Below are 20988 nucleotides of genomic sequence, written 5' to 3'. Positions count from 1 at the left end.
GGGCTGTGTTCACAATTCCCACACACATGTGAGGAGGAAACTTGTTCCTCCCATTCTAACGCAGTTAAAGACAGGTGTTCCAAGGGCCCTCCTCCAACATATCCAAACCATTAACAAGCGGCCACACAGGAGCTTCCTGGTTGAGAGCCCGCAGAAAGGACCCTAACCTAGGCTAAACTGCACACGGGAGTCCACAGACAACACGGAGCCTTCCAGCGGTCCTGGAGGAATGAGAGTGGGAGCCCAGGAGAAGAATTTGGTGAGCCCCATTTCTTATGCAGGGGTTTCTCTCTTCTCAGGAAAAATCTGTCTCTATTTCCTGTCCCCTCCCCCCAGCCACCCCAGCCCTGAGCCCACAGCCACAACACACAGCTTTTATAACCGTTTTCCTTTATTGTGCTCAGCGGGGCATCCAGGATGTTGGGGTGGGGGTGACGTTCATTGAGACAGAGAATACACAAAGGGATGAACTCTGTGCTGCCTTCCAGCGGCCACTGGTTCCCCGGCTCTGGGCCAGGTCAGGCCGCCTTCTCCCAGAGTGCGATCCGGCCCAGGTCCCTGAGTCAGCCAGGCTTCCCCCGAGGAGGCCTGTGGGTCACCGCCACCATTACTGACTGGCCTCCCGGTACTGGTGCATCAGGTCACTGACGTCTGTACTTTCCACTTTCACCCAGCCGTCCTCCTTCATGTGGTACACTGCGGGCGGATGGGAAAGAACACGGAGCCACCCTCCCCTCGGCGAGGTCCTGCTGATGCTGTTACACCGGAAGCGACCAGAGCAGCTCACGCTCTCAAAGGCCCGGTGGCGGGGCTTCAGGGCCCCTCTTCCGGCTGAAGACCTGCCCTCTGCCGCCCTGCCTCCCCCATACCTCCAATCTCAACCCCCCTCCCCCACCCCAGGGACAGACGGGGCACTTTGATCTCTTACTATTGACAACGCCTCCAGAATAGCTGTCTCGGTGGGTGGCATGAACGATTGCCCTTCGGCCCAGGTCATAGGCCTCTTCAATACTAAGGTCAGGTCGATAGCCACTATCCATGACTCCATAGGCATGGGAGTTCCCACTACCGGTGGAGAACATGTTTCCCGAGAGTCGAGTCCCATTCTCATCCACATAGTAGAGTCCAGGACCCTATAGGAAGCAAGAAGGTTCCAGGTTGGAAGCTGTTGGTAACACCCAGATTCAAGTGTGAGCCACAAGAAGTGGGCCAGAGACTACAGATGAGCCCAGGAACATGGAACTAGGAAAGCACTTTGGAAACAATTGTAGAACCTTGAGGAGGAAAAACAAACTTGGAATCAGCTATTTGATCCAAAGGGACAAGCTTATGAAACAATGGTCCACATCCGGACCCAGAAATTGCTGTTGAGTAACCGCTCTGCAACTAAGCTTTCTCTGTGCCCTGAGTCCTGTAGGGGAGGGGAGGGGAGTGTACGGTGGGGAAACTTATCTCTCATCCACACCTTGGAATACGGAGCAGGGAAGGGACTCACCTTCTTGTCCCAGCCACAGATCATGCTGCCCATGGAGAGGCCCATGCCCCGGTACTGGCACATCATATTGGAGAGCAGCTTGGAGGCGGCCGACACGGAGATACGCTCCCCATTCCGCAGATAGTACAGCCTGGGTGAGGGCAGGACAGTCCAGGGAGAGAGTTTACAAGGGGCAGAAGGGCAGCCCTCTGGGCAGGTTACTTGATGGGCAGAAAATGGCTGAAGAGATAAGCATCTAAAAGGAATGGTTCTGTAGGATCTAAGGATGGGCAAAGATCTGGAATTTATATAGAATTCTTTTCTTTTTTTTAATTCTATGGGTTCTTGGTGGAGCATGTGGGATTTAGTTCTTGAACCAGGGATCAAACCCATGCTCCCCATGTTGGTGTGCGGAGTCTTAACCACTGGACTGCCAGAGAAGTCATCAAAATTGCCTAGAGAAATCCCAGTAAATGATATCCCACCAGGGTTGACGGTCATTGCTAAATAACTGACAAATAACGTGGGCTTCCCCGGTGGCTCAGATGGTAAAGAATCTGCCTGTAATGTAGGAGACTTGGGTTCGATCCCTGGGTTGGGAAGATCCCCTGGAGAAGGGGCTGGCAACCCACTCCAGTGTTCTTGCCTGGAGAATCCCATGGACAGAGGAGCCTGGCGGACTATACAGTTCATGAGGTCGCAAAGAGTCAGACAGGACTGAGCTACTAACACGTTCACTTTCACTTTCAATCTGGCTTCTTGGCAGGAGCACAGGCTTGAGATTAGAGAGGTTTTTTCATCACCAAAAGGTGGCTTTTTGAGATAGGACATTAGCACTAAGATGCTCTGTGAGCGTAGGGAGAGTGGGGGAGGAGCAGTGACCTGCCAGGTGCAGAACCTGGGCTTAGAAGAGAGTAAGAGGCCTGGCCTACCTGCACTCCTTGGCCAGCAGGCGCTCCCAGTACTGGCAGTCAGCCGCACAGCCGGACATGGTGCCGAGCAGGTAAGGGTTAATCTCAATCACCTTGTTCACCTTTAATGTGGCTGGAAGAAGATGGAGTTTGGGGAGAGAGGGGATGAGCGCACAGGTTTCCCTGAATGTCCTGAGTCAACATTTGGTCCCACTTTGCAGATACTGGACTCCTGCTGAGAGGAAGGCCCAGCTCCCCAGATTCCGCCAGCCAGAACCCACACACTCACAAATGTAATTCCCAGCTGAGGCCCGAGAATCCACGGCCACAATCACCCCATGCTGGAACTTGAAGGCCAGTGTGGTCGTGCCGTGAGCCATCTCGATCTGCACGTTACTTTCTCCATTCCCACCCAGGGACCGGAAGAATTCAGTGGGCTAATGAGACAGAAGAGGCAGAGAAAGGACCATTGCAAACTTCCGAAGCTGGATGCTCCAGGAAAGCAAATTTACAGAGCATGGGAAGGTGAAGATAGCCATACCACGAATAGATGAAGCAGTTAACAACCCAGTTTTGCAAGGAAACGACTGGGGAGAAGAAAAAGAAGAGGCCAGGACATTGACCTTTTCCATTTACCAGCACAACCAGAAATGAAAATAAAATTTTTTTAAGTTACCATAACTAAACATTTTAAGAGTAACTATAATGATTTTCCATTCATAGGTCATTTAATCCTCAGGAAACACGTTTTATGAATTGTATCCCCACTTTACAGAAAAGAGGCCCAGGAGACCTAGACCAAGTCCTAGGGGACTTGACCGAGGCACACAACAATGAATGGCCGGGGCCAGGCCAACGGCTCAAGGTCATAGGTTTCCCAAGAAAGTCTACAGCCCCCGTATCATAGGGTCGCCCAATAAGGAAGACTGCGTGATCTGTGTGTGATGGAGAACGGGGATCCCACCCCCAACTCTTTGTCCTAATCTGCACTTCCTAGCCCTCAGGCGGCCAGCCCCCAGGTCCCACGTGGCCTCTTCCCCAGCTCCGGCCCTGGACCCCAGACGAGGCTCTCCTAAAGGATGCCCCCTGCGCGTTTCCCCGCCTCCGAACAGCCTCCAGGCAGCCCCTCCGTTACTCTGCGCACACCCCCACCGCCCCCCCTCGTGCCCGCCGGACTGCCTCCCACGGGATTTTGTTAGAGCCCTGACCTGCATGCCCCGGGGGAGGGCGAGCTCCGGAGATCGCAGGGAGAAGCTGTAGTGGCCGGGGTCCGAGCGCTGCCGGCTTCCCGCAAGGGGCACAGCCCAGTCCCCCCGCTGCCCTCGGGGGGCTCCGCACAAGTCCAGCAGCGCCATGGCCGCCCAGCACCCAGAGATCTGGCGGCTCGCGGAGGAGGAAGTGAAAGCGAAAGCCCGAAGCCTTAAGGGGAGGGAACCAGAATGTTTTCCACATCCCCCTGCCCTTTCCGAGGAGGCGTCCCGTGCGAGTCCGGGCACCGGGAGTGTTAGGTTGGGAAGGGGCTTCTCTGCTCCGCCTTCATGGAAATTGGGGAAACGAGGGTGCTGGGCCGTTAGAAGAAAGGAAGAAAGACAGAGCGGCTTCGAAAGCCACCCCCCCTGGCGATGAGGTTTCAGCGACAGACACGGCCACCCTGCTGCATCCTCCGGGGACAGTTACGGGGCGGGGCGGGGGTCATAGCATCAAAAGCGCTGCCTCACCCCCGAACGGGCTCAACCTCAGCGAAAACCTGGGAGCAGTTTCAGCGGAAACGGGGGAGGGGGCGCCTAGGAGCCTCGTTTTATAAAAAGGAGGGGAGGGCTAGGCGTGCTTGGCGGCCCTGAGTCCCAGAACAGGTCCCGGGGCGACTGCCCGCCGAATATACCTGCACGAGTTGGGGAACGGAGAGCCCAGGGGAAGGCACAGTCCCAGACTTCCGCCTGGTGCCTCCTAGGGCCTCTCCCAGTTCAACGGTCTCCCCAACCTGTAGCCACCCACAAGAACTGCGCTTTCCGCCCCCAGCTCCTCGCGTAATTCTTGCTGGACCGAGCACTCCGGAGCTCGCCTTTTCTAAACCCCGCCTCGCCTTGCAACCTGATTCGGCCTCATCTGCCCAGCAACTGTTGACGTCACACGAGCACGGCGCGCTCTGAATGGAGGAGGTGTACTAGAGCGCCCCGCCCACTTCGCTGATGACCTCCGCAGGTTCCACCGCACAGCACGGTGAACCCCGCTGCAAAGGGCCGGCGCTGGCAAGAGGGATGAACTGCTTTCAGCCCTGCTCACCCGCCAGCCTCCTGCTCCAGGCTCTGAGGCACTGCTGCTGCTGGTGCCTTGGAGGAAGCTGCATCCCTGTCTGGCTCATTCTTAGGGGGGCGGGCACAGAGGGCTGGAGAAGTGGAAAGAGCAACCGTGGGAACAGAAAACTTAGGGGAGAAGATGCCACACTTCGGGCTGGGGATCACTGAGGAAGACGAAGGAGGGAAAGACGCGGCTTCCGAAGAGTGCACTGCAAAGTTCGGCGGGCCACTTGGGCCACTGAAAACATGAGAATCCACAGTACAAAACACCAATTTTATTATAAATATCAAGAAACTACAGTGTATTTATGCACCAGCATCTGCCTGGGGTCCGACTGGAAAGAAGCCGACCTTGCATGTGTATTCTAAATATTTCTCTTCGTTGTCTGGATGCTAGCCACAGCAACCCTGGCTCCAAACCCAGTTACACAAGGAGTTAGCACCTCTGTTTTCAACCCTGAAATCAGCATCACCACAAGAGGAGATTGGAGAGCAGGTAACAGGCATGGCAAAATTTCAGGCATCACCTAGGGGGTTACATTTCAGAAGCAGCTGCCCATGGTGCAGCTCTGGCAAGACCTCTGTTCTCAAACTCTCCACTATATGCAGGAGGGCGTGAAGGAGGGAGACAGAGTCTGTGGGTCTGAGGACTGTTTCATTCTGGAGCCCCTGGCCCGCCAGGAGCCTGCACCATGGCCCAATAGCGTCCTTCATTCGTCATGAGCTGCTGGTGAGTTCCTGCCTCAATGATCGTGCCTCCTTCCAGAAAGAGGATGCGGTCAGCCTGCTCCACCGAACTGAGGCGCTGGGTGATGAAAAGCACTGACCGAGAGCCCCGCTCAGGGCTTTCATAGAGCAGCCGCTCCACCTGAGAAAAGACGTAGATTCTGTCAGAGCTGAGGACCCCTCCCGGCTCAGGAAGACACCTGTGTTTCCAGAAGTGGCAGAGACCTTGCCTCAATCAATACCACCTCAGCCAATAACCCCAAAGAGAGTGAAGAGTCTCCTTCTGAGTGCTTCTCTGTCACACTTATGGTTTGTGAAGGGCTGTTTACATGAGGTGGCAACAGCGGAACAGAAGTAAAGAGTCCTAGGGTGAAACCCAAAACAAGAGAGGGGAGGGTACTGGAAAGTCTCTCCATCCTAATTTTTATATTCTTTTAAGGAAATAAAACTGAGTAAAGAGCATGAGCATTCAAGTCAAGCAGACTTTAACTGGGGTCCAGGTTCGGCTACTCAACAGCTGCACGACACTGAGCAGGTAATTCCACCTCTCTCAGTGTCCGTGTGCTCATCTGCTGAATGAGGATGACAACACCCAGCTCACAAGGGTTCATGATAAATGAGGGAGAGAGTACATGTGAAGGGTCATCCAGCGTGGCTGGCACATAGTAAAAGTTCAGTTCACATTAGCATTACAGGATGGCCTTTTGCTCATGTTTGGCTTCACTGATTCAGGATTGTAGACCATCTCTTCTAACCAGGTTTACGTATCTTGGGCTTCTCTGATGGCTCAGTGGGTAAAGAATCCACCCACAATGCAGGAGACTCGGATTCCATCCCTGGGTCGGGAAGATCCTCTGGAGGAGGAAATGGCAACCCACTCCAGTATTCTTACCTGGGAAATCCCAGGGACAGAGGAGCCTGGTGGGCTACAGTCCAGGGGGTTGCAAAGAGTCAGATATGACTGAGCATATGGCTCTGGGCACTAGGCCACCTTGGAGAGAAGCTCATGGGAAGTGAGAACTGCAAGGACTGGTTTGGAAATTTCCACGGGGTATAATGACAAAGGACAAGTGAAACAAGGCAGCTTGGGTGAGAAACAGGCGATAAGAAGACAGCTGTCTCACCAGGGATTGGTTGTTTGCATCCAGGGCGCTGGTAGCATCATCCAGAATGAGTACGCTTGGTTTCCGGATCAGGGCTCGAGCCAAGGCCACTGCCTGTCGCTGACCCCCGGACAGCTGGCTCCCAGCCTCACCCACCTCTGCAGAGACAAGGGCCAAGGCGAGGGCTGGGTAAGCACACGTGCACACACACGCACACACAAGGACTGATGGATGCACCAGGGTAAGAAAGGTTCTGGGAAGGTAAAGGAGTTCTGAGGCTATGAGGAAGGAAGAGACACGAGAACAGGATCTTAACCTCAAACTGATGTCAGTGGGGTGGGAGGAGCTAAGGAATGAAGGCAAGACTACTGGGGTTTCAGTGAAGGTAAAGATGTCTGGGGGGCGATGGGAGCAAGCACCTGTGTCGTAGCCCTCAGGGAGCTCAGAGATAAAACCATGGGCTCCGGACTCCACCGCAGCAGCTATGATCTCCTCCATTGTCAGCTCCTGGACCAAGCCATAGGCAATATTTTCTTTAAAGCTTCTTCCAAACAGCAGAGGCTCTTGTCCCACAGCAGCCACCTAGGACAAAATATAATGCAGAGTCATAGAAAGAGGAACACAGGAGTGTGGTCATCTAGAGACTGAAGGCTGAGCATCTCCATTGAGAGCCTGTCACAAAGTGGCACGGCCTCCCTGCTGACCACACGCCCACCTCCCCCCAGGGTCTCCTAACTTCCACTCAGAGAGCGCGTGGAGAAGGCTCTCCTGACTTGAGGCTCTCTGCCCTCCACCATGCCATCTTCTTGCTCACCTGTCTGTGCAGGTAGCGGTGCTCGTATTTGGGAAGGGGCTCCCCATCCAGCAGCACCTGGCCCTCAGTGGGCTGGTACAGGTTCTGCAGCAGCGCGGCCACCGTGCTCTTCCCAGACCCATTGGGCCCCACCAGCGCCGTCACCTCACCAGGACGAAGGGTGAAGGTCAGCCCCTGGAAGCCGGAGAACCACACACTAAGAGACAGCCAGAGGCCCCTAACCTTAAGACCAGATATCATCCACTCATTATGGTGTCTCGTCTACGTCTTCCCCCAGAGAAGAAAGGAGAAAAGTGGGGGAAATACGGCAACTCCTCCCCTCCTGCACACATAGACCGCTCCCCGTGGAGCAGAGATGAAAGATGAAACAAAGACAAAGGCAGAACTTAAGCACCAAGAGCCACACGCTGGATCTCAGACACTGTGGCGGGGGAAGAAAAAGTCATGTTCAAAAGCACAGTTGGAAAGAAAAAGGAAGTATGGAAGACTGGAGACACAGCCTCTGCTTCGGTGATGCCTTACAGGAGAACCTGTAAGAACCCTAAGAGCATCCACTCCCATTCTCCTTGGAAATCTGGACTGTTCTTGAGTTTGGGGTGGCTTTTTATTTATGTATGTATTCTGGCTGTGCTGCATCTTTACTGCTACATGCGGACTTTCTCTAGTCGCAACAAGCAGGGGCTACTCTATTTGTGGTGCATGGACTTCTCATTGCGGTGGCGTCTCTTGATACAGAGCACAGCCTCTAGAGCACATGGTCTTAGTTGCCCCATGGTGTGTGGGGATCCTCCCAGACCAGGGTCGAACCCATGCCCCCAGCATTGGCAGATGGATTCTTAACCAGCGGAGCACCCAGGGAAATCCCTGGGGCAGTTTTAGGGGACAAATGCTGCTCATCTTTGCCTCTGAAGGGTGAGGGGGGTCTATCTATACGTGGCGCTAAGCAGGCTGAAGGCAGGAAGACCATTTAGGATGACCCAGTTGAGAGGGCGGCTGGAGGAACAGAGGATCTGTAGGTTGTACCTGCAGCACAGGGGCATCCGGACGGTTTGGGTAGGCAAAGGAGACACCCTGGAACTGGACGAGGCCGCGCAAGGTTAAGGAAGCCAATGACCCACTCTCTGGGCAGTTAGGGACCCGGTCGAGGTATTCAAATATTTTCTCTGAGGAGCCCACAGCCTTCTGTACCCTGGGGTATCTGGACAGCAGCACCTGGAGGGGCGGTATGAATAGTGAAGTGGGACGCAGGAGGGAGCCAGTCTGTTGCCAGGGTTACGCGATGTGAGGAGGGCGAAGGAGGGAAGGGAAGTGACTTGGATGGTGGTGGCACACGGGAAGGAAAAGCACGGGGGAGTGGCCACGGAGGGACCTCACCTCAACAGCTATGGTGAACTGGATCTGGTACAGAATAAAGGTGACCAGACGCCCACTGCTGACAGACCCACTTGTCACCAGCTGCCCACCAAAATACAGGATTCCCACCTTCAGCAGCATCCCTGAGAGCTGGGGAGAGACCACAGAGGAAAAGGGACTGAAGTGGGAAGCTCAAGAACCAGAATGGCTGATGTCAAGGAGAGAGAGAGTCCCTTTGCGCCAAGCAACACATGGGGCTCAACAGGGATTAAAGAATGAATCAGAGCATCCCGTGGTGTGATCACTCAGGTGCACAGGATACAAGTCAACTACCATCATCACCGTCACCAGGAATGCCTTGTTTGGGGAGCATTCTGCTCTTCACAAGAGGCTTTCATGAATGTAATGTCATCTAATATTCATATCAAGAATCTTATCAACAAGGTTATATCACTCTCATCTTTTAAAATAAGAAAATAAGTCTCAGAGAAGGTAAGTTACTATTAATAGCCCATGGCTACACAGCTAACAAGTGGTAGCATCAAGGCAGGAACTTCTGATTGATGGTCTAATTCTCTGTCAATTACATCACAGGATGCCCCTCCTTCTTGGCTTCTGCTAGCCCCTAGTCCCAGCATGAAGCTGCCCAACAAAAGCTACCTGCCATTCCCCACACTGCCCCATGAGGCAAGGAGAAGTCCTGGGACTGGAAGACATGGTGCTTTCCTACAAAGGGGGTCATCGAGATTCTGTGCACCACGGGGAAAAGAAGCCACGTAGCATGCCTGGAAAGAGGGAGGGGGTTCGGAACACTAGGTCACCCAGCCTCTGGTTGCTAGGATACAGACACTGAACCCACCCCTGCCCAGTGAAGGAAGAGTGCAGAGCAGGGTCAGGGGAAGGGGAATGGTGATGAAACATTTCGGGAACCAGGGGATAGGCATTCATGCCCAGGTGCTCACAGAGACGGTCCAGAGGTCGAACGCGTAGGCCAGGGCCTCCTTCCGGCTGAGCACCATCATCTCATGCAGCTTTTGCCTGAACTTCTGGGCCTCACCCTCTTCATTGGCAAAGCTCCGAACTGTAGGCATGGCTGACAGCACCTCGATGGCCACCTGGCTGGACTTTGCCAGAGATTCTTGCATCTGTTCTGCCAGCATCTGTGGAGATATGAACCATAGATACCACACGGGGTTGGCAAACCATGAGGGATGCTAAGACCTGAATTCTCCAATCAGTACAGGTGAGAGGCAGCAGAGGGACAAGAGAGAAAAAGACACAGCTCCTACCACTCACCAACCTCCCACCATGCCAAAGAGAAACCGAAAAGAGGGAAATGCTTCAGAAGGGCCATGGGGGTCATATTCCTGAGATCAGTGTCATATTCTTTATTTTCTTTTCTATTACAATACAGTTTATTTGGGGGCTTCTGTGGTGGCTCAGTGGCAGAGAATCTACCTGCCAATTCAAGAGGTATGGGTTTGATCCCTGGGTCGGGGAAATCCTCTGGAGAAGGAAATGGCAACCCACTCCAGTATTTTGCCTGGGAAACCTCATGGACAGAGGAGCCTAGTGGGCTACAGTCCAGGACGGGGGTTGCAAAGAGTTGGCCATGACTTACATGGCCAACTAAACATGGAGAAGGAAATGACAACCCATTCCAGTACTCTTGCCTGGAAAATCCTGTGGATGGAGGAGCCTGGTAGGCTACAGTCCATGGGGTCGCAAAGAGTTGGACATGACTGAGTGACTTCAGTTTCTTTCTTTCTTTCTTTCTAGCAACTAAACAACATAGCTGATTCACAATATTGTATTAGCTTCAGTAGTACAGCAAAGTGATATATATTTATGTGTGTGTATATATATATATATATATGACTTCCCATGTGGCTCAGTGATAAAGAATCCACCCACCAATGCAAGAGATCTGGGTTCCATCCCTGGGTTGGGAGGATCCCCTGGAGAAGGAAACGGCAACCCAATATCTATTCTTTTTCAGCTTCTTTCCCTACATATCATTACAGAGTATTGAGTAGAGTTCTCTGTGCTAGCCAGTCAGTCGTTACTGATTATCTATTTTATCAATATATATACAGTAGTGTCTATATGTTAATCCTAACCTCAGTGATTGTATCCTTTAAGACAGGTAGTGGGCAGACGTTAGAAGACACGGAGAACATGAAAACTGACACTGAGCAACCCAAGAATGTGGACAATTGGACCCACAGAGATGCAGAATCAGTGCAGGCGCCAGGAAAGAACCCTGACAGGAAGCGAGCCCACCACGTCTGGGCGATAGGAGTCAGCGTAGGTTGAGGCAACTCCCCAGACACACCTTGGACCATTTCCCCAGCTTCTTAGGCAGAAGGAAGAGCAGGGGCAGGGCGACCAGGGTGACCACAGTGAGGGACGGGGACACCCAGAGCATGAGCCCCAGGAGACACAGTCCCCGGATGAGGTACCACAGCAACAGGCTGAGATCCGAACTCAGAGATTCACTCATGGTGGACGTGTCATCTGTCACCCGAGATGTGATTTCACCTGTGAAGGGTTGGGGAGAAGAGGGTGGTGTGAATGAGAATCTCAGAGTGATGGGAGGGACAGGTGAGCCAGGGTGCCAGGGGAAGCGTTCTAAGAAGGCTGAGAAGACAAGGTCAGTGGTTAGGGAGACTTGGAACCTCAACACAAGGAGAAAGTGTCCAGAGGAGAAGACTGGCTAAAGACTTTCCAGTTTAAAAAAAAAAAAAAAGATGCCCTTGTGGATTTCGTTTTCTCTGACAGATTCCTGTTCTCTAAGAACTTTTATATCCCAGGTATAGGGGGAGGAGAAACAAGCAGATCATCTAACAGCTGGAGAGAAACAAAGTTGCTGTTAAACAGCAGTCCAGGAAACTGTAGCAAGCGCTGGACTGGGAATCAAGAGAGGGGTTCTGACTCCCAGTTCATCTCTGTCCATCCGCATCTAGGCAAGCGCCAGCATTTGGGGACGGCCTCAGTTCCCTTCTCTGCAAAGCAAGGTGGCTGGACTCTGTGATCTCAAAATTTCAAGGTTTAAATTCCAGTCATTTCTATCTAAACACACACAGAGGGATAAGTCTGTGAGGCTTGGATGGAAACACTAGGCTTTTCTTAAATAAAAGGAGTATGTTTTGCTCTTGAGGCACGTTGAGAATAAGACATGACAGTGTTTATGTGTGAGAGACAGAAATCAAGGTTATAAGTAAAAGAGGAGGTATGGGCTTCCCTGGTGGCTCGGATGCTAAAGAATCTCCCTGCAATGCATGAGACCTGGGTACGATCTCTGGGTCGGGAAGATCCCCTGGAGAATCCACTCCAGTATTCTTGCCTAGAGAATTCCATGGACAGAGAGCCTGGCGGGCCACAGTCCATGAGGTCCCAAAGAGTCGGACATGACTGAGAGATTAATAATTTAATACTTTATGGGTGTATAAACAGTAAGTGAATGGATAGTGAAAAGAGTTTCATGAGAAACCTGCTTGGTTCTTTTGAAAAAACTCTGTCTCCTGGCGCAGGACAGCCTGAAACACCTCTCCCTGCAGGTGGCTGTGCGTGCGGCCCATGGTGCTGTTGTAGATTCCATCAGCTGTGAACTCCAGCACTGCGCTACGGGGAGACAAGAGAAGGGGGCCCGGGGTGGTCAGGAGGTCCCCCAGAAGTTCACCCTGGACGGCAGCCCCAACTTCCAACTCCCACTTTTTCCGAATCCCCTGTCCCGCAGCCTTCCACCTTCAGTGCCCAGACCTGGCTATGGTGAGGACCGACATGAGGGTTACGTTCCGGGTGAAGGCAGCGGCTGTCTCATCCTGTACAATCCAGTCGGTGAGCCGGCCAGTGTAGAACGGAATGGCCATCTCCCCTGCGGAGGGGAAGAAATAGCAAGTCTGAGCAGCTGAGCTCTCACCAGGCCCTGGCCCACCGGCTTTTCGCCTTTATTCATTCTCCTGCAGAGCAGTGGAGAGATACCATCTCCACCTACACGGGGCCCAAAGACCTTTAGAGGTTTAATGAGGAAGCCTAGCGGTTGTAGGATGGGCTGCCCCGGAAAAGCCCTTGTTCACGGTGGCCAGTGAAGCAACAACACGCAGGGCAGCCCTGGAGTCCAGGACCCCTGACAATTGCCCAGTCAGGACCTTCCCACTCCACTGGGGTGATCAAGACCTGAGCTGGGTCCCCTTCCCCTCACCCACATTTCCGAGCACCCACACCAATTGATCTCATTGATCATGCCGCTCGATTCCTACCCAGTTCTCCAGTCCCGTCCCCCTTCCCGTTGCACGCCCCCCGCCGCCCCCACCTTACCTACCAAGACAGGAGAGAAACACCAGGGCCAAAATGAACTGCACGTGGCTTTTCTCCGGACCCAGGAAGACTAAAAGCCGGCTCATCGCCAGGCCAAAAGCCCCGCGAGCTCCTTGCACGCAGAGGCTCCTGATCTTATACCACAGGGTGGCCGCGGGCAGTGCCGCGCAGTAGCTGAGAGCGAAGGCGTCCAGGCGACTTCCCCAGTGCAGGGGCCCGGCGCTGTCCGCGTCCTCGGGGGCTCGCCAGGAGACCAGCTCTCGGAACAAGGCGAGTCCCGGCAGGGCCAAGCCCAGCGCCGCCGCCAAAGGCTCCAAAACAGCCAGCCACCCGAGGACTCGCGTGCTTTCCCTCCGGAAGCCCAGCGCGGCCCCGACGACGCCGCGGGCCCCCAGCCACAGCAGCGCCCAGCGGCTCAAGCCGGCCACCCAGACCCGGAGCAGCGGCAGCGCAGGGGGCACCAGCCGCGAGGCCACTCGGGGCAGCGCCGGCCGGAGCAGCGTCCAGTCGGCGAGGAGCAGCAGCCCCGTCCCCAGCCACGCGACGGCGAGGCGGGGGAGGCGCGGACGGCCGCAGGGAGCTGGGGACCCCGGGCAGGCCATGGGCGCGCGCGGTCTCGGCTCTCGCTGTCCCCGACGGGGTGCTGTGGGAGCCCGAGCCCCGGGCCGGAATCCGGACCGCCGCGGGGAGGGGCCGAGGCGGGCCGGGGCGGGGCCTCGGAAAGTCCCGGGAGCCTGCCGAGCCCGCGGCGCTGCCCAGAAGCTGGCGGTTTAGGGGAAAGAGAAAACGAAAGCGGCCCGGCTTCCCAGGCCCGGCCCCTGCGGAGGCGGCCGGCCCAGAGCACCTGGGAGGAGCGCAGGGACCTCAGATCCGAGGCTGACCTCCTCCATCGCCACCCGAGCCCCGCCTCGCGTGCCACCGCCTCCTGCAGGAGGCGCGCTGCCCGGGACTTTCTGGCCCCGGGTCTGCAGGCGGGGCTCGTGCGTCATCCGTCTCCGGGCAGATCCGCTGGCCCCGGTCTCTTGCGTCATCTGTCTCCGGGTAGACCCGCCCCGCACAAGTTAGCGCCGGGCCGCCCCGCGCGGCGGCACGGACTCGTGCGCCCCCTGGCGGGCGCGGAGCGGGGGCGGGGCCTCCGGCAGCGAGCGGCGCGCGGTCCCAGGTCGGAAACCAGAGCCCGGAGCGGCGAGCCTCGCGGAGCCGGGATGCTGCGGACCGGAGCCCCCGCCGGGGACTTGCCCCGGGCAGGAGAAGTCCACACCGGGGTAAAGAGTCTGGAACATCAGTGGAGGGACGGAGGGATGGGCGGACCCTGGAAGCGCCACAGGGTTAACTCGGAGACTCGCAAGAGGGAGGAGACCGCTTGCAGCAGCCGGGGCGCGCATCCCAAAAGGAACACGGGCGGCTCTACAGAAGCGGGGTGCTCGGGGGGCCGCCAAGGGACTGGGCGTGGGGGGCAGGCGGGGAAGGGGTGCTTGGGCTCCGAGCTGGAAGCGTTGAGGGGAAGCTGCTTTAGAGCGCTTTCGCTTTCACTCTGGACTAGAGACAGGGGCTGCTTGAATGAAGGCGGAGAGCTGGGGAAGGTGCGCAGAGACGAGGACACGGTGCCCCGAGGGAACAGGACGGCACTTGGGAGCGTGCGGGGAGGAACGTGCCCCCACAGACCTTTGATGGACTCGCGCCGGAGAACTTAGGGCCCCGGCACTGCTCACGGGGGTTCCCTGTGAGCTGGCGCTGCCAGTGCCCAACCTGGTCCAGGAAGGCAGCTACTCGGCCCACGTGCACCGTGCTCCTCTCCCCGTGTCTTCCTCACCCACCTCCACAACCTGCTGGAGGACTTTTGCCCAGGCTGGGCCCCCGGGGGGCTGGTGGCAGCCCTTGGCTGGCTGCCTTCTGCTCTCAAGCGACCGCCACCACTCTCAGCTTCCGGCAGCCTTGTTATAACGGATTAACCTCTCGAGTGGGGTTGCCCCTAATCTCTGGTCCGCTCTTCACGATGAATCAGTGTGTCAAAATGAGCACTCCGGCCAATATCCCCGGAGGCCAGAGCAACTTATGAAGCCCTGAGGAATATAGCAGTGACACCATTCATAAATTAGAAACTCTTCCCCTCACCACCAGATGAACAGTAAGAAGTACAAGTCAGAACAAACCCTGGGAGCTGGATGGGGGTTTTAGTCCTGTGTGACCCTGGGCAAGTCACTTGCCTTCTGTATGATGCAGGTTCTTCCTTTGCAGGATCTTTAAAGTTTAAAAAAAAAAAGTGGCTTTATTCTCCTTCACTTTTCCTTAATTCTTTTCTTGACCTGGAAAAGTCAGCTAAAACTCTCCAATCAAATCCTCTCTTGCTACAGATCTCTTTCCCTGGCTATTTACTCTTTTAAAGAAAAAAAAAATTTATTTTTTAGCCACACCACATGGCATGTGAGATCTTGGTTCCTTGACCAGGGATCAAACCCATGCCCCCTACAAAGGAAGCACAGTCTTAACCACTGGACCACCAGGGAAGTCCCCTTGCTCTTTACCTCTTGATCAGAAATTCTTAAACGAGACCTTTATTTTAAACTGTCCCATGTGTTTCCTGATATTTTCCTCCTTCCTTGACACGTGGCCATGGTAACCACTGACCTCTGAGATGTTTTCCCTTGTTCAGTAAACTGATTAAGGGGAGAGTGGGGTGGATGATTCTGGGCTAATAAAAAGGCTTGAGCTTGTTTCCCAAGGTCACGGTCACTTGCTGTGTGGCAAGATCTGCAGCACATCTGTGCACACACAAGCGCACGCAGAGATCATGCATGTGTGGGGCTGCGTCATCAGGGTCTGGAAGTGCCCCCCTGAGCCCTTCACTCAGAGGGAGCACTTAAGCCCTGGGAGCTTCACCCCACCTCTCTCTTCACAGCAGAAAGAATTTTAGGGAGGCCATTCTTTCTATGTGATACCACTGGCCAGACTCTGATGTTCCCTTGCAGCCAGGAAAGACAATAGAGAAAACGGAAAGAAAAAAAAAAAAAAATCCCATCCTGGGAGTCAACTCTGGCCTAAATTACCAGATAACCTTGAGCCAGTCACCTCCCCCTCTCTGAGAATGTTTCCTTATCTAACATGAAGGGGCCAAGGCTCTTCCTGCTCTGACGTTCTGTCCTCTGTGTCTCCGCAGACAACCATCATGGCAGTAGAGTTTGATGGGGGCGTTGTGGTGGGATCGGACTCCCGGGTGTCTGCAGGGTGAGTACCAGTGACCCTGGGTACTTTTGGAAGGAAGCCCGTGGCGCCCAATGCACATTTTTAATCATTCATAGAGACTGGCAAACTGAAGCTCTGGAGAAACTGAGTGAACCTTTCAGAAAGGCCACTATAATAAGACATTGGGTGAGGGTTTGGGTCTCTGAACTCATGGAGAAGAATCTGGGGCTTGAATGCTAACGTGGCCTGTCCCAGGGGGGGTCATCGAATTGGGTCTGAAAAGAGTTTAGGAAACAGGGATTTCAGAGGTCTTCCTTCCACCTGTGTTTAGAGATAGAAAAGATGGTTCTGCCGAGCAGATACCTGCTTTCTGATCCACTGTGTGAACTAAGTGTATCTTTCTCCCTTTTGGCCAGTTTCCCCACATACAAGAAAAAGTATACAGGATTAGACCAGTATTACTTACTTTATGTGCCAGAGAACACATAACTTCCTCAAGATGGTTAATAACAAAGAAAAATTAGTAAGGGGAAGATTATTCTTAATTTAATGTAGTATTTTTGTTCTATTATAAAATCTAAGTCTGATTTTGATCAGCACTTGCAGTGTTTCATTTGTCTGAGACAATTTTTTCCTTCCCGCTTTAATCCAGGTGTTACATTTCATGTACTCTGAAGCCATTCTATTGTCAAAAGAACATCAGAAACTTTAGCAACTCGCTGTATGATCCTGCAGTCCCACTCCTGGGCATATATCCAGGCAAAACTGTAACTCAAAGAGATGCCTTCACCCTTGTGTTCATAGCAGTACACGTGTTCTTTATCCATTCCTCTGTTGATGGACATTTAGGTTGCTGCCGTGTCCTGGCTACTGTAAATGACGCTGCAATGAACACTGGGGTGCATATATCTTTTTGAATTATAGTTTTCTCCAGATCTATGCCCCGGAGTGGGATTTCCAGTACCAGGTGATATGGTAGTTCTATGTTTAGATTTGTAAGGAACCTCCATACCGTTCTCCACAGTGACTGTACCAATTTGCATCCCCATCAACAGTGTAACAGTGTTCCCTTTTCTCCATACCTTCACCAGCATTTATTGTTTGCAGATTTTTCTTTATGATGGCCGTTCTGACCAGTGTGAGCTGATACTTCATTGTAGTTTTTATTTTTACAAACAAAAACAGAAACAGACTCACAGACGTAGAAAACAGACCTGTGGCTGCAAGGGTGGGGGAAAGGAGGAGGACAGGGTCCGGGATGAGCAGGTGCGAACTGTTCTGTACAGAACGGATAAAGCGTGTCTCTAATAATCAGTGGCTGAGCATCTTTCCATGTGCTTTTTGGCCATCTGTATGTCTTCTTTGGAGAAATGTCTATTTAGATCTTGCACCCATTTTTGATTGGATTATTTGTTTTTTGATATTCAGCTGAATGAGCTGTTTGTATATTTTGGAGATTAATCCCTTGTTGGTTGCTTCATTTGCAAATATTTTCTCTCATTCTGAGGACTGTCTTTATACTCAATTTTAAAAAAGGAGTGGATAACTGTATATAATTCACTTTGCCATACACCCCAAAGTAACACAACAGTGTAAATCAACTATACTCCAATACAGAATTTTTAAAGATGTGATATATATGCATATTATGTGTATGTGTGTGTGTGTATATATATATATATATATATGTATATCACAATGGACTATTACTCAGTCCTAAAAAAGAATGAAATAATGCCATCTGCAGCAATGTGGATGGACCTGGAATGATCAAATTAGGCACAGTCAGAAATAGATACCATATGATATCACATATACATGGAATCTAAACTATGACAAATGAACACAGCGGCAAAAGGGAAACAGACTCACAGACGTAGAGAGCAGACGTGCGGTTGCCGAGGTGGGGGCGGGGAGAAGGATTGGGAGTCTGGGATCAGCAGACGAAGTTATATACAAAATGGAGAAGCAACAAGATCCTCCCATATGGCACAGGGAACTTATTCAAAATTCTGTGATAAACCATAACGGAAAAGAATATGAAAAAATATATATATGTATAACTGAATCAACTTTGCTATACAGTAGAAATTAACACAACACTGCAAATCAACGATACTTAAATTTTTTTTAATTGGCCACTCTGATGCTGATGACTTTGCACTGCTTGCTGACAGGGAGGCGGTGGTGAACCGAGTGTTTGACAAGCTCTCCCCCCTGCACCAGCGTATCTACTGCGCTCTCTCCGGCTCAGCTGCTGACGCTCAGGCCATAGCGGACATGGCCGCCTACCAGCTGGAGCTCCATGGGTATGAAACGGTGGGCTCCCCCGTCCAGGCCGCCTAGAGTTCCCCCACTCCGTGAACGCCAACACCGTGTCCTATTCCAGGGGCGCTACCGTGGAAAAGGAAAACTTCTTGCTTTGCCTTCAGCTTTCATTTCTCTTTGAACTGGCACTCGACTGTCTCAAAGCTGGTTTCTGCATCTGTAAAGCAGAGATAACTAATAGCACCTCCCCTACCTCACCAGATTGTTATTTCCAAAACCAAAAAATATGAGTAAAAGTGATTTGAACACTGCAGATCACTCTCCTAATATAAATAGTGAGGAAGAAGATGAGGACATAGCCCACCGTGGTATCAGGTGGTGACTGTGTGGGAACCAAGGTCACGGGGCAGAAATGATGCTTATCTTCTAAACCCATATGTGCAGGGCTCCGGTGGCCAGGAGACTTTTGTCACTGGGGACTGGGGGGCAGGGGACACAGTAAAGGAGGGAGAACAATTAACAATTGAAACCTTCTTCCTAGTGGGTAATGTGAGACTCTGGTTCCCCCGCACCAGTGGGAGGGGAGCTGGAGACTGAATCCTTGCAGCTAGTTTTTAGGGGTCACCTGGCAGAGATGAGGATGATGGTCTAGGAGGGTGGACCTCCAGGAAAGCATATCACCACCTATTCCTAACCCTTCCTTCAGGATGGAACTGGAGGAACCCCCGCTGGTTCTGGCTGCTGCGAACGTGGTGAGAAACATCACCTATAAATATCGAGAGGACTTGTCCGCGCATCTCATGGTAGCTGGCTGGGACCAACGCGAAGGGGGCCAGGTGAGCCTCTCCCAGCGTCCCCTCTTCCTCGGAGCTAGCCTCTCCCCCAGAGAGGGAGATGGCAGTCATATGGCATTCCAGCCTTGAGTTCCCAAGACATTGCCCCTAAAAGCATAGGACGGTCTCAGAGGAGACGGGTATGAGGTGCTGGGGCTTTACTGCTGGGCGTGGAGACCACCTGCCTGTCTCAGGGCTGAGCAGAGGATGCAGGCTCTGAGTCTGAGCGGAGGGTGCCTCCCCAGGTGTACGGGACCATGAGCGGGATGCTGATTCGACAGCCCTTTGCCATCGGTGGCTCTGGCAGCACCTACATCTACGGTTACGTGGATGCGGCGTATAAACCAGGCATGTCCCCGGAGGAGTGCAGACGCTTCACCACGAATGGTAATACGGGAGGGCACCTGGGGCAGGGGTTACACGTGGTAAGGACGTCGAGTGTGAGGACAAGAAAGACATCGATGCCCATCTAATGAAATGTCCAAATGGGACGCCTTTGAGAGTGAAGGGGCAAAGGCTAAACTAGATGGGCTTTCAGGAAAAGTTCAGACGGTCAAGAGTCCACCTGCAATGCAGGAGACTTGGGTTCGATCCCTAGGTTGGAAAGATCCCCTGGAGAAGGGAATGGCTACCCACTCCAGTACTCTTGCCTAGAGAGTTTCATGGACAGAGGAGCCTGGCGGGCTACAGTCCATGGGGTTTCAAAGAGTCGGACACGACTGAGGAACTAACACACTTTAGGACAAAAGGCATAAACCAAGGCCCTTCTGTGCACGTCAAAGAAAGATCTAGGGTAACCACAGGAAATCAGTTGTGCGCTTGGGCCAGCCCGTAAGAGCCAGTTGTTACATATTCAAGGATTTGGGAGCTGCTTGCCTATCTACTTGTTACAAAATCAGTCATGGTGGAAGTATTGAGACCGTGGATGTTGCATGAAGACCTTTGTATTTTTTAAGTTGGTTGACCACCACTAAATACGCATCTCTAGGAGATGTGTTCTGAAGTCTGCATGTAGTAGTAGGCATATGGGCAGAAAGGAAGGGAAACCATTTTTTTAAAATAGTTATTTATCTGGCTGCACGGGGCCTTGGTTGCAGCATGCGGGATCTAGTTGCTTTACCAGGAATGGATCCCAGGCCCCCTCCAAGGTTTTAGCCACCAGACCACCAGGGAGGTCCCATGGGACTTCTGCAGCTAAGCCACTCTCACTTCCTTCTCTCCACCCGGCACCCTCCACAGCGATCGCCCTGGCCATGAAGCGGGACGGCTCCAGCGGGGGCGTCATCTACCTGGTCACCATCACAGGCGCTGGGGTGGACCATCAAGTCATCCTGGGCAACGAGCTGCCGAAATTCTATGACGAGTGAAACTCCTTCCTCAGACTCTCCTTTATTTTGTAATAAACTTTCTGGAACCAGAAGCTGGTATGGTCCGTGTGCACCCAGAGAGGTGAAGCTAGGGAAGGGGGCTTCTGCCCACCCAAATGTTAGCGTATCTTTGTATTCCTTTGTCCCCTACCTCTAAAACATCTTTCCCAGAGGAGGGCGTGGGGGAGCAGATAAGAATCCGGTGTACGTGACAGATCTCAGGTAGCTAAGACAGCTACACACCTGAGAATTAGCTAGGAGCACCAGCCAGATGACGCGGAAAAGGGTTCCTCTCATAACGCGTTCATTCACATTAGAGGCCAAAACGTGATAAATACT

At 53.0% G+C, this 20988-nt stretch overlaps 3 protein-coding genes across 4 annotated transcripts; 1 reads left to right on the top strand and 2 right to left on the bottom strand.

Moving 5' to 3' along the window:
• PSMB8 (proteasome subunit beta 8) lies at positions 374-4372 on the bottom strand. 2 transcript variants are annotated; one of them, XM_018038902.1, is made up of 7 exons: positions 4268-4372; positions 3594-3804; positions 2675-2822; positions 2407-2518; positions 1496-1625; positions 929-1133; positions 374-696 (listed from the first exon to the last, which is right to left on the bottom strand). In XM_018038902.1, the coding sequence occupies exons 2-7, from the start codon at positions 3738-3740 to the stop codon at positions 608-610; spliced, it is 831 nt and encodes a 276-aa protein (XP_017894391.1). In that variant the 5' UTR covers positions 3741-3804; positions 4268-4372; the 3' UTR covers positions 374-607. The 2 variants fall into 2 exon arrangements, with proteins under 2 accessions (XP_017894391.1, XP_017894390.1); XM_018038901.1 differs by lacking the exon at positions 4268-4372 and having other exon boundaries at positions 3594-4051.
• Positions 4938-13901, bottom strand: TAP1 (transporter 1, ATP binding cassette subfamily B member). The gene is made up of 11 exons (XM_005696445.3): positions 13003-13901; positions 12441-12555; positions 12172-12302; positions 11014-11219; positions 9641-9838; positions 8700-8828; positions 8349-8537; positions 7326-7499; positions 6931-7093; positions 6533-6669; positions 4938-5550 (listed from the first exon to the last, which is right to left on the bottom strand). The coding sequence occupies exons 1-11, from the start codon at positions 13598-13600 to the stop codon at positions 5338-5340; spliced, it is 2253 nt and encodes a 750-aa protein (XP_005696502.3). The 5' UTR covers positions 13601-13901; the 3' UTR covers positions 4938-5337.
• Positions 14091-20702, top strand: PSMB9 (proteasome subunit beta 9). The gene is made up of 6 exons (XM_005696446.3): positions 14091-14263; positions 16156-16223; positions 18359-18490; positions 19156-19285; positions 19528-19669; positions 20522-20702. Exons 1-6 carry the CDS (start codon positions 14204-14206, stop codon positions 20647-20649), a joined length of 660 nt encoding a protein of 219 aa, XP_005696503.3. The 5' UTR covers positions 14091-14203; the 3' UTR covers positions 20650-20702.

Source organism: Capra hircus, chromosome 23, assembly GCF_001704415.2.
Source record: "Capra hircus breed San Clemente chromosome 23, ASM170441v1, whole genome shotgun sequence".
Lineage (NCBI taxonomy): Eukaryota > Metazoa > Chordata > Mammalia > Artiodactyla > Bovidae > Capra > Capra hircus.
The sequence above is the reverse complement of the archived record's forward strand: the minus strand, read 5'-3'. Positions and strand labels throughout refer to the sequence as shown.

Excerpts from the sequence above, each read along its gene's own strand:
- PSMB8 (XM_018038902.1), bottom strand. The coding sequence starts at position 3,740 with ATGGCGCTGCTGGACTTGTGCGGAGCCCCCCGAGGGCAGCGGGGGGAC. Across the intron at positions 2,519-2,674 it reads CTCAGCTGGGAATTACATTT|CCACATTAAAGGTGAACAAG; the intron begins GTGAGTGTGTGG and ends ATCTTCTTCCAG. Across the intron at positions 1,626-2,406 it reads CTGCTGGCCAAGGAGTGCAG|GCTGTACTATCTGCGGAATG; the intron begins GTAGGCCAGGCC and ends GCCCTCACCCAG.
- TAP1 (XM_005696445.3), bottom strand. The coding sequence starts at position 13,600 with ATGGCCTGCCCGGGGTCCCCAGCTCCCTGCGGCCGTCCGCGCCTCCCC. Across the intron at positions 12,556-13,002 it reads GGTGTTTCTCTCCTGTCTTG|GGGAGATGGCCATTCCGTTC; the intron begins GTAGGTAAGGTG and ends TCCCCTCCGCAG. Across the intron at positions 6,670-6,930 it reads CCCTGAGGGCTACGACACAG|AGGTGGGTGAGGCTGGGAGC; the intron begins GTGCTTGCTCCC and ends TTGTCTCTGCAG.
- PSMB9 (XM_005696446.3), top strand. The coding sequence starts at position 14,204 with ATGCTGCGGACCGGAGCCCCCGCCGGGGACTTGCCCCGGGCAGGAGAA. Across the intron at positions 14,264-16,155 it reads CAGGAGAAGTCCACACCGGG|ACAACCATCATGGCAGTAGA; the intron begins GTAAAGAGTCTG and ends GTGTCTCCGCAG. Across the intron at positions 16,224-18,358 it reads GACTCCCGGGTGTCTGCAGG|GGAGGCGGTGGTGAACCGAG; the intron begins GTGAGTACCAGT and ends GCTTGCTGACAG.